Source organism: Gorilla gorilla, chromosome 3, assembly GCF_029281585.2.
Source record: "Gorilla gorilla gorilla isolate KB3781 chromosome 3, NHGRI_mGorGor1-v2.1_pri, whole genome shotgun sequence".
In the NCBI taxonomy this organism is placed as follows: Eukaryota; Metazoa; Chordata; class Mammalia; order Primates; family Hominidae; genus Gorilla; species Gorilla gorilla.
In genome coordinates, this window is record NC_073227.2 from 147,804,759 (window position 1) to 147,818,700 (window position 13,942).

A 13,942-nucleotide genomic window follows, 5' to 3' on the forward strand; every position below is an offset into this window, starting at 1 on the left:
GTTAAAATCATAATCATCATATTTTATATATATTTAACTTTTCCCCCATTATTTGACATTTTAAGATTGCTTTCAGCTTTTCTCTTTTACAAATTTTATAAATTTGCATCCTTTCTCAGAGTAGATATCTAATAGTTGAATTACTGGGTTCTGAGGGAGGAAATTTCATGTAATGGTTATTGACTTAGGTTCATTTCTTGGTTGACTTTGTTGACTGCTAGCCATGTAACCATTAGTAAGATGCATAACTTCTCTAAAGCTTAGTTTCCTTATTTAATATAGAGAAAATATTTACTTCATAGTATGTGAATGCTCAGCATTGTATATGAATAAAGTAAGCAGAGCCAAAGCTGACTCTCAATCAATGCTAGCTGTTATTTTTGTACTTAAAAAATACTTGATATAGGTATTCATAAATAACAGGTAGATTTTACCTGTTTACACTTCCAACTTTAGTAATGAGAACACTTAATTAGATTATAAAATTTTGAGTTAGAAAATGAACATGAAGTTGATTCCACAGGATTGCCACGCATTTGTGGCACTCTACAATATCCACGTGGGATAACCGTGAAAATGTTTGCAATTGCGAAACAATATGAAACCCATAAAACAATGGAGCGTATTTACATTAACACCTAGATCGCGTTGCTTAAAAGCGTCCATTACTTGCACGGATGAGGTCCTAAGGAAAGGTAAAATGCGGTTTCCTTCACCTCGAAGGAAATCCAGGCTGACCGACAGCTGTTAGGCATTAGAAACACAGGACAAAGAGCAAACTGGATATCCAGCACTGGAAGAAAAAGGTGAGAAACCCAGTGGATCTCCGCCTGTTTTAACAAGTTATGCTACTCTAAGGAAGAGCGTTCCGGGGAGCGTAAGCGGTGAAGTTTTAGCTATTTCTAGCCTTCCAACCGAGAAGCCCTCCTCGAAGTTTCAGCCCATTGGCTGCTTTCTGTTCTCCTTGTTTCTTCTGGGAGGCTTCTCCGTCTCCCTGGCAACGCGACCTGCCACCAATGCAGCTAAGGATTGGTGGTCACATGGCCTCTGCCCCTCCCCAAGCAGAGGCAACATGGCGGCCTCAGCAAGCTGTAGCTGCGACATTTGAATTACTCCACTCGTAGCTATTGCATTCCTGACGATGGCCTCTGTGGCTTCGTGCGATTCGCGTCCGAGCTCAGACAAGCTCCCTGGAGACCCCTCTTCACAAGAAGAAGATGAGGACTATGATTTTGAAGATCGGGTCAGCGACTCGGGTTCATATTCCTCAGCGAGTAGCGATTATGAGTAAGGTTTTCAAAGAGGGACAATTAAGCCCATCCCTTCAATCCAGAGAATATACACGTGGGCTGGGGGAACTGCAAGGGTGTTGGGGTGGTTGGAGTCGAGTATTTGGGGTTCTATAATAAGTGGGATTTAATTGCACCACGTTCCATTGTATGGTGGTGTGAGCAGAAATGACAATGCCATTCTTTGCTACTGTAGGTTTTTTTTTTTTTTTTTTTAATGATTCTTAGATGAGGAGAATCTCCTCTTTTTGGTCATGGGCTCTGTCTAGGCCATAGGAGGATATATCTGTAACAGCGTTCAAAAAACTCTGTTCCGATCGCAGTGTCTTCTTGCTTCTTTGGTGTGACCTTTGTGGCTTAATCTCTTTAGTATTTGGAGTGGAGAGACACCCTACGCGTTTTATAAGGCAGTTGTTAAATTTATGTAGATTTTTTCTGTTATGGAAATGAATAGCTATATAACAGAAGGAACGCCCACCCATAGTCTCACCATCAAGGACAACCTCTCAGCACTTCTGGATATTTCTGCTGTATTTTCCTATGCATCTCCATGATTTTCTTGTTTTCCATTTTACGTCATAATTTAATTTTTAAAAATACAGATACCTAAAGGTTTCACTTTCTTAATAATGCCATGAAAAGGTTATTTTGATTCACAGTATTCAGTGCTACTTCATTTTTAAGAAAAATCTACCCCTTACTGCTATGGATTAAGAACTTTAGAAAAGTCAACTAGCAGTAGCTTGAAGAGAATGACTAATCGTGAAAAAGTTTTGGTGCCAAAATGTCAACTAACCCAGTAATGGACAACCATACCTGGTCAGTTTTAGGATGACATTTTATGTGTATTTAGGAACAACAGTTACAAATCATTTATATGTATGTAGGAGCAACAGTTATTTGGCAATTGTTTTTACCTATCAGTATGTAAAAGATTTTTATCATTGCCTTTAAAAGTATGGTGGGGAAACCTGTTTAATACATTCTTGAAGACTTAAACAAATTTTAAAATATCGTATTTTTTTGTAATCTGCTGTAGGCATTAAAAAAATTTTTTAAATTCATGATTATTACACAAGGCTGCTGGAAGGAAATATGAATTACATAGAACCTTATTTGGTCTTGATATGTGAACCCATAGACAGTGTAAGACTCAAACTCTTGGCTTCTCCACATTTTAAAGCCACATACTTTTAGCCCAGAAAGAATCTATAATTCATGTATAGTTGCACAGCTGAGTGTTGTCAGTGTGAGAATTCAAGACGCCTGATACCTAATGGGCCACCATGACTTTGATGGGATTAAAATAGTGAACTTTGTTTCCTAGGAAATGACCAATCTGAGCACCTTGTGATAGGAGAACTTGTCACTTAAAAGAATAAAAGTATTTCATGATTCAAAATACATGTATATATGTTATATTTTAGCTTTTAAAAAATGATCATTAAGCTTTTCACATGTCACTAATCACGCCACATGTTCTAGTGTCTTTATCCTCCTAATAATAAAAGTATAGAAAATCCCTATCATAAGATGTTTTGCTGGTCTGTATTTCAAGTCCTACCAAGTTTCAAATGTTAAGTCTGTCCCTTCTTGATTTGTAGGACATGAGGGTTAATTTGCTGAACTTACCAGGAAGGCTTATGTTCGGTTCTTCCCTTATGGTGATGTTTACTTCCCTAAGCTGCAGTCATCATTACAAACAGTGGCCTTCCCAATTTGTACAGAACCACTCTTTAATCAAAGGTACAGGAATGCCAACCTTAGTCTTTCTCACTAAAGCAAAGACATGAATTTCCTATTGTATTTCATGGACTATGTGAAGCTTACTAAGGAAGTTGTACTGCATATTGACTCACATAAAGTATCCTGAATTTTCAAGGTTTTAGTTACCTGCGTGTTCTTTTTAGAAGTTACTGTTTCATACATGCTTTGTACCTGAGCTGTATGTGATTGTCAATATAGAATTTAAAAGTTTATCATCTTTGAGATAAAATTACATTATGGTAAATTCTGGTAGAGTTCTTTTAATAGGTTTGTTTTAGGTTTGTTAAAGAATAGGAGTTTATATTGCTGCAGTATGTCTTAAGTTGACACATGGGCACGTACCCTGGGAGGCTTCAGAGATAATACTGGTGAGTTGGTTGGGTTGAGGGAGCCATTAGCTAGTTTTAGCATTAAGATAACAGAAATCACACATTCACCTGCAACAATGCCAAGTTACCAGCTAATATGCCTAGTTCATGTTACAGAGAGTTTGTCAATGTTGTGACTTGGATTTTTAATTTTTCAAAGTGAATTTTTTGTTGTTGTTACATCAGTTTTAAAACTGGCTGATGGAGAGAAACAGGAATCATTTTAAATGAGATATTAGCTGTTAAAGCTAAGGAACTTCCACCTAAAACACAAGGATTGGCTGGAGAAGGGAGGTATGTCCTTTAAATTTTTTTCTGGGACTTTAAAAATAGCTTCATTGAAGGATAATTAATATACAAAAAACTGCACATATTTTTAATGTACAATTTGATGTTTTAACATGTATACATCTGTCAAGAAAATGAACATATCCATCTCGCCTAAGAGTCTCCCCATGTACCTACTTAAGTCCATTTATGCCTCTCCTGATAACCATTTATCTGCTTTTTGTCACTCTATAGGAGTTTGTAGTTTCTAAAGTTTCATAAAGATGGAATTGTACAGTATGAATGTTCTTTTTTGTCTGCCTTCTTTTATTCAGCATAATTACTTTGAGATTCATCCATGTTGTTGCCCCCATTAATAGTTCATCTCTCGGCCAGGTATGGTGGCTCATACCTGTAATCCTGCTTTTGGGAGCCAACGCAGGAGCATTGCTTGACACCAGGAGTCAGAAACCGGCCTCAGAGAGATAGTGAGACCCCCATCTCTAAAATAAAAAATAAAAAAATTAGCCAGGCATGATGGTACGTGCCTATAGTCCTGCAACTTGGGAGGCTGAGGCGGGAGGATCACTTAAGCTCAGGATTTCAAGGTTGCAGTGAGCTGTGATCACACCATTGCACACCAGTCTGGGTGACAGCAAAATTTTGTCTGAAGAAAAAAAAAGTTCTTTTTTTTTTGTACAGTGAAGCCCTATCACCATTGTACACTAAAGACCTATTCTGAGCTGGGCTCACACCTGTAATCCCAGCACTTTGGGAGGCCGAGGCGGGCGGATCACCTGAGGTCACGAGTTCGAGACCAGCCTGGCCAATATGGTGAAACCCCATCTCTACTAAAGATACAAAAAATTAGCCGGGCATGGTGGTGTCCGCCTGTAATTCCAGCTACTCGGGAGGCTGAGCCAAGAGAATCACTTGAACGCAGAAGGCGGAGGTTGCAGTGAGCCGAGATCGCACCATTGCATTGCAGCCTGGGTGACAAAGTGAGACACCATCTCAAAAAAAAAAAAAAAAATCTGTACAGCAAAGCCCTAACACAAAATATTTTGCTGGTCTGTGGTTTTTGTTCTGCCAGAATTACATCATATCCCCAACTCAATGATGTGTAGAAATGCTGACTTTCCTCTCTTTCTTGAATTTTTAACATGGGAACATACTACTTGTGAAGAATCAAAATATTTCATTTAGACTCATGATGCCATACTATTAACATCCAATTTAGGATAGTATTTCCTACTTTTTCTTCTGCTCTGAACCCTGACTCCTTTCTACTTTTAATTTAATACAGATTAAAAAGGCACATGGTATATAACTAGGTTTATGATGAAAAATGGTATTACCCTGCTGTCATCTCTACTTCCAGCTCAGTGTGTGAAGAGAATTCATTGTCTTCCATTTCTCCTCTAAGGCTACCCATCTCATTTACTGACATCATTATCTCCTTACTCTTGTCTTCAGATCTGATGTCTCCAGTACTATTGACTTCCTTCTCTGGTTTTCTCTTCTCCATTCTCACAGGCACTGCCTTACTTAAAAGGTTGCCTCTTGCCTCTTGCCTGTTTCCCATGCACCAGCGGAGTTGCCTCCTAACTAATCTGTATGCCTCTGATTTCTCCTGTTTCTGGTCTTTCTTCCATACCACTGCCGGTTTGCTTTCTAAAACACATTTCTAAATCATTTTTCTACTCTACTCAAAAGTTTGGTGGCCTTCCAAATAAATTCTAGGTTCCTTAGGATGATTTTTAAATTTTAGATCTGTCCCAAGTCTTTCCTGTCTCATTTCTATTGATCTCCCTGTTCATTATTGAAAATGATTATCCACTCATTCTCAAACTGACCACTTGCTTTCACACCTACACCTTTATGTACTTTGTTCTCTCTGTTTGAAATACCCTTTCTTCCTATCTCTACTTGTCAAAATCATTCAAGGTCCCACTTAAGTTCTACCTTCTCCTAGAATCTTTTCTGGTCTCTCTTAGACTATCTCTCCATCCTGTACTCTAGTCCTATAGCAGTCTTTATTCCTGAGTGTTGGCACTTGCATTTCAGCCATTTGATTAGCTCTCTGTCCCATCTGACATCTTTAAAAGTACAGTAAAGTCCTATCAGAAAATGTTTTGTTGATGTATGACTTTTGTCCTGCCAGGGTTAGATTGTATCACTAATTTAGTGATGCATAGGAATGCCCTGTTTAGCTGAGGGGGCAGGTGGTAGGAAATGTGACCCGGGGAATGAAGTCACTATTAGATGTGTTCCTGATGTAGAAATGTATTACCTGCAGTGAATGAACAGTTATGCATTTATTGACTGATCCCTTTGCCTTCTTTGACATGCTTAACAGTTATTCTAATGTTGCTTAGCAAGAAGAGCTTCAGCTCATCTGAGACTCCCTACCCCTAAGCTGCTATATCATCCAGCATACATTTTAATGATTGAAATTCATGGTGTTCCTTTAGTAAATGATCAGAAGACCATCAAGAGTGAAAATTAGATATCATTGGTAGACAGAACACAGAAAAGAAAACACAGAAAAGCATAGGCAGGCAAGTGCTTACTGAATAAGTGCCGGATAGAATCCATATTAATTTGTTACAGTGTTTTTATTGTGTGTGGTTTTTCTCTGTTCCTAGAATTGTCCTGTTATACCTATTAGCACCACATAACTATATGTGTTGACCACTTCGGTAAAGTGCATTGTGCTTTGCCCACTAAGAAAAAAAAGAAAAAAGTATACTATAACAGATTTGGAATAGTAACAAGTGTTTATTTTCCTTAACTAAGGAAATGTGCCAGTGGGGCTGGCTGTTTTATAACTCCTTTCTTGTGGTAGTTAAGGAAATTGCTGTACTATTGCAAATGATGAAAAATGCTGGCATTAATGCAAATAAAGACCTGAGAGATTCAAATAACTATTAGAGGGGTATTAAAAGATTTAGTGTTGACCTAGATATTTTTGAATACGTCAGGAATGAGACAATTATTAGCATTATCTGAAGTTCATTTTCTTTAATATATTTATGTTACAGCTTATGTAAGTGAACTTGCTTATTTGCAAATTAACAAGTCTTTCTTTGGGAAGAAGGGCTCTACTCCTGTTTATCACATCATTTAGGGCCTTGAATACCAATTAAAATGCCCTAAAACGTTGCTGGCAGGCTATAAACTTACACTTATTCTGCTTAAAGCAAAGCAGAATAAACAAAATAAGACTCATTGAAAGAAAATTGAAAAACATTTACACAATAATTATGCAGCTTGTACTATAAGGTCTTAGAAAATTTTGAAGGCATATTTATATTAGTACTGAAATATGACCCATGTACTACAAAGATCTGAATTAAAACTGCTAGATTTAATTCCTTCCATTAATTTTCTTTTTATTTTTGAGTAAGTTTAGATTTACACAAGAGTTACAAAGATAGTACAGACTTCCCATAAATCCTTCACCCAGTTTCCCCTGATGTTAACATCTTACACAACTATTATGCATTTGTCAAAACAAGACATGAACATTGGTCATTTCTGTTAACTAAACTCCAAACTTTATTTGGCTTTCACCACTCTTCCATTAATGTTCTTTTTCTATTCCAGGATTCAATCCAGAATATTGTATTGTCTACTTAGTTTCCTCTGGTCTGTAACAATTTCTTAGTCCTTTCCTGTTTTTCATTACCTTGATCACTTGGTTATGTAAGGTAGTGTCTGCCAGGTCTCTTCCCTGGAAAGTTACTATCTTTCTCTTTCCATACTCTGTTCTCTGGAAGAGTATAGTCACTAAGTCTATACTCAAGGGGAGGAGGGATTAAACTTCATCTCCTGGAGTGGGGATTATCTATATGTATTGATTTCTTTAATTTGGGGAAGTTGTAATGAAAGGTTAGGTTTTTGTGTTTTTTTTTTGTTGTTGTTGTTGTTAACACATCCCCTTTCTTCTAACAGGGCTAGAAGAACTAGTTTGGGACAACAGTCATTAGAATTCTATTAAAATTTCTTAATACACTAATCATTTATCCTCTTTTTAAAAAATTGACACATAATAATTACACATATTTGTGGAGTACAATGTGATGTTTCAATAGACGTATACATTGTATAGTGATTAAATCAGGGCATTTGGCATATTTATCACCTCATATGTTTATCATTTCTTTGTGATGAGAACATTCAAAAATCCTCTGTTCTAGTAATTTTGAAATATACACTATAATATTGTTAACTATAGTCTCCCTACTGTGCAATAGAACACCAGAATTTATTTCTCCTATCTAACTGTAACTTTGTACCCGTCGACCAATCTCTTGATGCTTATCTAACTCGGAACTATTCCTCTGGAGTAGGAATAAAGAACCTTCCAGGAATATTGACCTGTAGGGTCCTTAAAGGCAGTGCCTAGCTTTGCTTCTTGTGTCACTATCACCTACCCTGAAACCTGGCAAACTGAGATCATTAGAGACACCTTCATTTAATGCCAGTTAGAAAAATACAGAAACACAAGGGTTATATCTAGTAAAAGCAAGAGGAAGGGAACTGATATTTATTTGGAACTTAACCATGTCAGGAACAACATTATTGTATTTTCTATTGATAAGAGTCCTGTGAGGTAGCTATAATCTATTTTCAAGAAGAGGAAAACTAAAGCAATCAATCAGTCGATCTTAGAAAGGTTAAAATCATAATAGAACAAAATTTGAACTCAGCTCTTCATGATTTCTCAGTTCACTTGCTTTTCAGTATAAGTTGCCCTTCTGTGTGGGGTCTCTTATGTACACTTCTCTGTCTCTACCTCTTTATCTTCCTTTTAGTTTCTTCCTCTTTTTAAAAAGTGTCTTTCTCTTCTTAAAATGATGTATATTTAGAAATCTAGACATTAAGAGAGTGGATCCCACACATCGCTAGTGAAAATATAAATTGGTATAGTCTTTTGGGTAAAGATACATATATATATATATATACACACACACACACGTGTATATTGATGGTTCCTATAACTTCGTGGTGGAAAAACAAGAACTGAACACAAAGCTTATCAGTAGGTGAATGACCAAATGTCCTACATCCTTGATATTGAATATTATGCAGCCACTAGTGATTTCTAAGCTGTATTGTTAAGTGAGAAATTATATAATTAAAGAAATTATAAAGTGATTTCTAAGCTGTATTGTTAAGTGAGAAATTATATATGTACTTTATATAGGTACATATATAATGATTCCACTTTTTCAAAACAGTGACAGAATAACCCTATATGTGTTTTTATATGATTATAAAGCATGGATTTTTTAACAGTGTTCATGTGAGAGAGAGATAGTAAGAGAAGTATTAAGATTGTGTTCCCATGTATTACAATGAGTCTGCACATGGGTACTCACAAAAGGATGCATGAAAGTATAGTCACCAACTAGAAATCTAGTCAACATGAATCCCTCTCTCTCTCTCTCCCCACCTAATCAGTCTCAAAGTTCTGGTGATTTTCAAGAGTTTCTCACATGTTTTTCCTACTTTCCATATCTTCTACTATTGCTTTATTTGTCATTTTTGCTTCAGCTACTGAAACAGCCCCCTGACTAGCCCTCCTGCCTTGAGTCTTGTCCACCTCAAATCCACCAACGATTTACTTGCCAAAGTAGACCTATCCAGGGATATCTAACACGTAAACTCTCTACTTAAAACTCTTTGTTGATGCCTTCTTACCTGCACTACAAAAGCCAAACCCCTTAGGGTGATCTAAAAAGCCTGGCAAAACTGGGGCTTGACCACTTCTGTCATTCCCCACCTTCCGCATTTACTCTGGCAACTGCAGACTGCCAGTGGTTCTCCGTCTAGGCCATGGGGACTATCCTCAGGTCTTTGCTTATGCTGTTACTCCTGTTTGAAATCCTCTTCACATCTTTCCCTTCAGCTCCCCACCTCTCTCCCTCCCTCATTTATCCTTTCAAACTGATTTCTGGGGTCTCCCTGATCTCCCCTCAACCTCCAGCTAGGCTAAGCTGGGTGACTGTCCCGTATGGCTAAGCTGGGTGACTTTCCTGTATGGCTAAGCTGGGTGACTCTCCTGTATGCCTCTATCTTGTACTTACCCTGTGTACTGTCATGAATTCTTTCTCACTTTCTCTTCTTTACTAAGCAAGGGCGGGAACTGACATTCTCGTCATTATAATTCTGGTACTTACCATAGTTCCTGGCGCTGTTTAATTGCTCCACAATTGAATGCCAAGATGCTATCCCCTTGGCCCCCACGTGCATGGATCTTTGAATCATAACCAAAAGTGATTTCACATTCAAACTTTAGAGATTGAAATGAATCATCTTCATATTTAGTAAGTGGAAAAGATGTTTCTTTTACATATCTCTAATACAAATAACTTACCAGGTTAAAAGGGTGAGATAATAAGGCTGATACACTTTATTCATTGTTTAAATTGATATATATATATATATATATTAAATTGATACATATGTTTTTAAGTAATGTGCAATCATGGTATTTACACTGTAGCAATTAAAATTAAGGTAGCTTTGTTACTAAATGATTATGGTGGGGATATAGTTATTTAGATTCTCAAGAGTAGAACTGCATAGTTATTTAAATATTGATTCTGTGGGTACAGATAGGTATGGTTGAAATAAGCGATATTTGGTTAATAATCTGCAATAAGTGAGGCTTAGTGCCTATGACAGTGCCACACACTGGGAACCAACAAGTCCCAAAGAAATGTTAGTTTTGATATTTTCAGCTTGTTAGGCATTTTTTAAAATGACTCATATGTAGCTGAAAATTCTGTATTAATGACCAGCCACAGACCAGGGCAGTGGTTAGTTTGAGTTGAGTAATAGAATAGTATATTTTGGGGGCTAATTTTCAAAGTGTTTAGAAAGAGACATTTGACTTTTAAGTTAAGAGAACTGGAGTTGCTAATAAACACTGCAGAGAACAGAAATGTCTTCTATCTGATTTAATGATTACAACACAAATTATACTCTTTCAGGCCAGGATATTACAGCTCATGTTTCTGAAAAGACTCTCTACATGTTAATTTTTCCACTATTACTAGTTTCACTTTAAAGAATAGCAGTTTGAAAGGTAAACTGTTCATAACATTGAACAGGGTAGAGTTTAGGTTTGTTACCATGAGTATTTTTGCTCCTTAATGCTATTTCAATCATTTTAATAGCAGTAATTTTGTTTTTTTTTTCCAGTGGCATACTTCCCAGTTAAAAATATTTTTTATAATCACGATGAATTATGTAATATGTGCTTTTTTTCTACTACAATTTTTCATAAAAAGGAGTTTTATGGAAATTATAGACAGTAAAGTGATCATTACTATATTAACTGTGATTATAAATGGGTTGTTTTCAGGACAGATTTATTTCATGGTGAAGTGAATGTTTCTTTTTTGAAAACTTATATAAAAGTCTGTTAAAGCTGGCTTTAGCTTTCATTTTAACCTGACAGCCATCCTAAATAATTTCTATGCAAGTAATAGATTTTCATGTACAATTTCCAAATGGCATGCTTCTGTGGATATAATTGCATAATCAACTGCTAATGCAAATTATCATTCAGTGAAATTGTTTAAAGTGAGCAGTAACCACACAGTGGTTGATTTAATTTTTTTCAACTCATAGAGTCTATAAGGGGACCATCTCTCTTTTCATTGGTTTTCGTTTCTATTTCTATGCCTTTTTGATTCCTTCTCCCCCAACTCCTATTCAAAGCTCTACAAAAAAAGCATCCTATATGAAATAATGTTGAGGCTCACAATAAATTAGAAATAGTAAGGATAATTTGAAATAATAAAGAAGTTTCACCCTTTCCCATCTTCCTGCTCCCCAGCCCCAACCTTCACCCCCATGCCAGGATGACATACCTTTTTTTTATATATTGGGCTGCTATTAAGATTATCTTTTCTCTCTTTCATAGTGGTCTTGAGCCTGAATGGCTGGACAGTGTGCAGAAAAATGGAGAGCTGTTTTATTTGGAATTGACTGAGGATGAAGAAGAAAGCCTCCTTCCTGAGACACCAACTGTGAACCATGTCAGGTTCAGTGAAAATGAGATTATCATTGAAGATGATTACAAAGAAAGAAAAAAGTATGAACCCAAACTCAAGCAGTTTACCAAAATTTTAAGAAGGAAAAGACTTTTACCCAAGCGCTGCAATAAAAAAAATAGCAATGACAATGGACCAGTATCCATTCTAAAGCATCAGTCCAATGAGAAGACAGGAGTCATTGTCCAACAGCGGTACAAAGATGTGAATGCTTATGTAAACCCCAAAAAGCTAACTGTTATCAAAGCCAAAGAGCAGCTCAAGCTTCTGGAAGTGCTGGTTGGAATTATTCATCAGACCAAGTGGAGCTGGAGAAGAACCGGAAAGCAGGGTGATGGAGAGAGGCTTGTGGTCCATGGCCTGCTGCCAGGGGGATCTGCTATGAAGAGCGGTCAGGTACTCATTGGTAAGTGTTGCTGGTACACATCCATCCCTGTTTACAGAGATCATGATTAATGATGACACCTTGCGGGAAATGTGATCAAAACAATTATATACAGTCTCCACAGATAAAGAACTGATTAATGACATTTGGTACAGTAGAGAAATGGTTACACATGGTGCACTACAAGGCACAGTGTTCTTAAAATGACTGGTTCAGTGTGTTGAATATGTGTGTGCCTTGTTCAGGCCAAGAAATAGCTTACCTAATTTTCAAGTTTTGAATTATATAATTTTATTTCATCTTGGTTATATTTGCTGACAAGAAAAAAAACATTGATCATAGAGTGATAATTTAGGTTTGAATGGCTATATCCAGTAACAGGATACAAAAATATATAATTTATGAATAAAAATACTTTTAAATTGTATGTTTGCACTTGAGTACACTAAGTTCTTGGAGTGGTTTTCAGCTGTTTCATTTGGCATATTTAGCAACAGTGGTGTTATACATAAATTTCCTTTTAAGGGCGTGTGTCATAAAATATATCTGTCATAAAATAGCCCACCAATTTTCAAGAAAAATAAACCCACAAATTATTCTGAATATATATTAAGATGAACATTTTGTGTTGCTGATAAATTTTAAGCTGTTAGATACAATGTTTGAGTTAGTAGCAATCTAATTACTTAAAGATAAATGAGTCAAATTTGAGGATATATTATTACTAAAATTTAAAAGTAATAACAGTTCTAAAAGCTGACAGTCTTTTAAGTTTATCTAGCATAAGAGGTTTAAATGAAGAACATTTACAGATACATTTACAAATATTTCCAACTTTAAATCTGAATTTCATTTGTTTGTTCACTGATTTGACAGCTTGTTTTTTTAGCATCTGCTAAGTGCCAGGAATACAAAGATTACTTTACTGATCCAATTATTTCTTGAAAGGAGCTATGTTTTAGTGGAAGAGATGGGTTACAGATAGGCAGGCAGGCTCCTCACTGTCTGATAAGTGTCATCATAGGGGTTTACAAGGAGGATCATATGGAATCTTGTAAGAAGGGCATCTGTGACAAAGTATGTGTTCCAGAATGATCTCAACAGGATCTGCACACTTTCTTAAAATGTAGTGTTGATACTCCTCCCACGGAGAGTTGTGCTCTGTGTCATTGAATCTGGGTGGGCCAGTGACTACAGCTTAATTGGTGCCATGTGACTTAAGAGGTTGGATCATAAAAGGTGATGCAGCTTCTGCCTGGTTATTTTGGGGATACTTGCCCTTAGAACCCAGTCACCATTGTGTGAAGAGGTCAAGACACCAGTGATCCTGCTGATAGCCCCAACTGAAGCCCTCGCCACCAGATGTGAGTGAGAATCCTTTAAGATGACTCCAGCCCCAACCACCATCTGGCTGTAACTGCATGAGGAATCCCAAGTGAGAAACACAGCTGACCCCAGTTAACCCCAGAACCAGGAGAGATGATAAATTATTGTTGTTGTTATTTTTTTATTTTTTATTTTATTTATTTATTTATTTATTTTTGAGACAGAGTTTTGCTGTTGTCACCCAGGCTAGAGTGCAATGGTGCCATCTCGGCTCACTTCAACCTCTACCTCCCGGGTTCAAGCGATTCTCCTGCCTCAGCCTCCCGAGTAGTTGGGATTACTGACACCCACCACCATGCCTGACTAATTTTTTTGTATTTTTTAGTAGAGATGGAGTTTCACCATGTTGATCAGGCTGGTCTTGAACTCCTGACCTCAGGTGATCCACCCGCCTCAGCCTCACAAAGT

At 36.9% G+C, this 13,942-nt stretch overlaps 1 protein-coding gene across 6 annotated transcripts in view; it reads left to right on the forward strand.

Moving 5' to 3' along the window:
• The first annotated feature begins 1,009 nt into the window (after window positions 1-1,009).
• The window catches only part of INTU (inturned planar cell polarity protein), an 84,695-nt gene continuing 71,762 nt past the window's right edge, over window positions 1,010-13,942 (forward strand). For 4 of the 6 annotated variants that reach the window (XM_055385320.2, XM_063705527.1, XM_055385317.2 and 1 more), the window contains exons 1-2: window positions 1,052-1,287; window positions 11,634-12,169. In XM_055385320.2, the coding sequence (XP_055241295.2) occupies window positions 1,142-1,287; window positions 11,634-12,169 (682 nt within the window). In that variant the 5' untranslated portion in view covers window positions 1,052-1,141. Of the gene's footprint in view, window positions 1,288-11,633; window positions 12,170-13,942 lie in introns of all 6 variants that reach the window. The other 2 variants (XM_004040373.5, XM_055385318.2) reach the window with 2 other exon arrangements.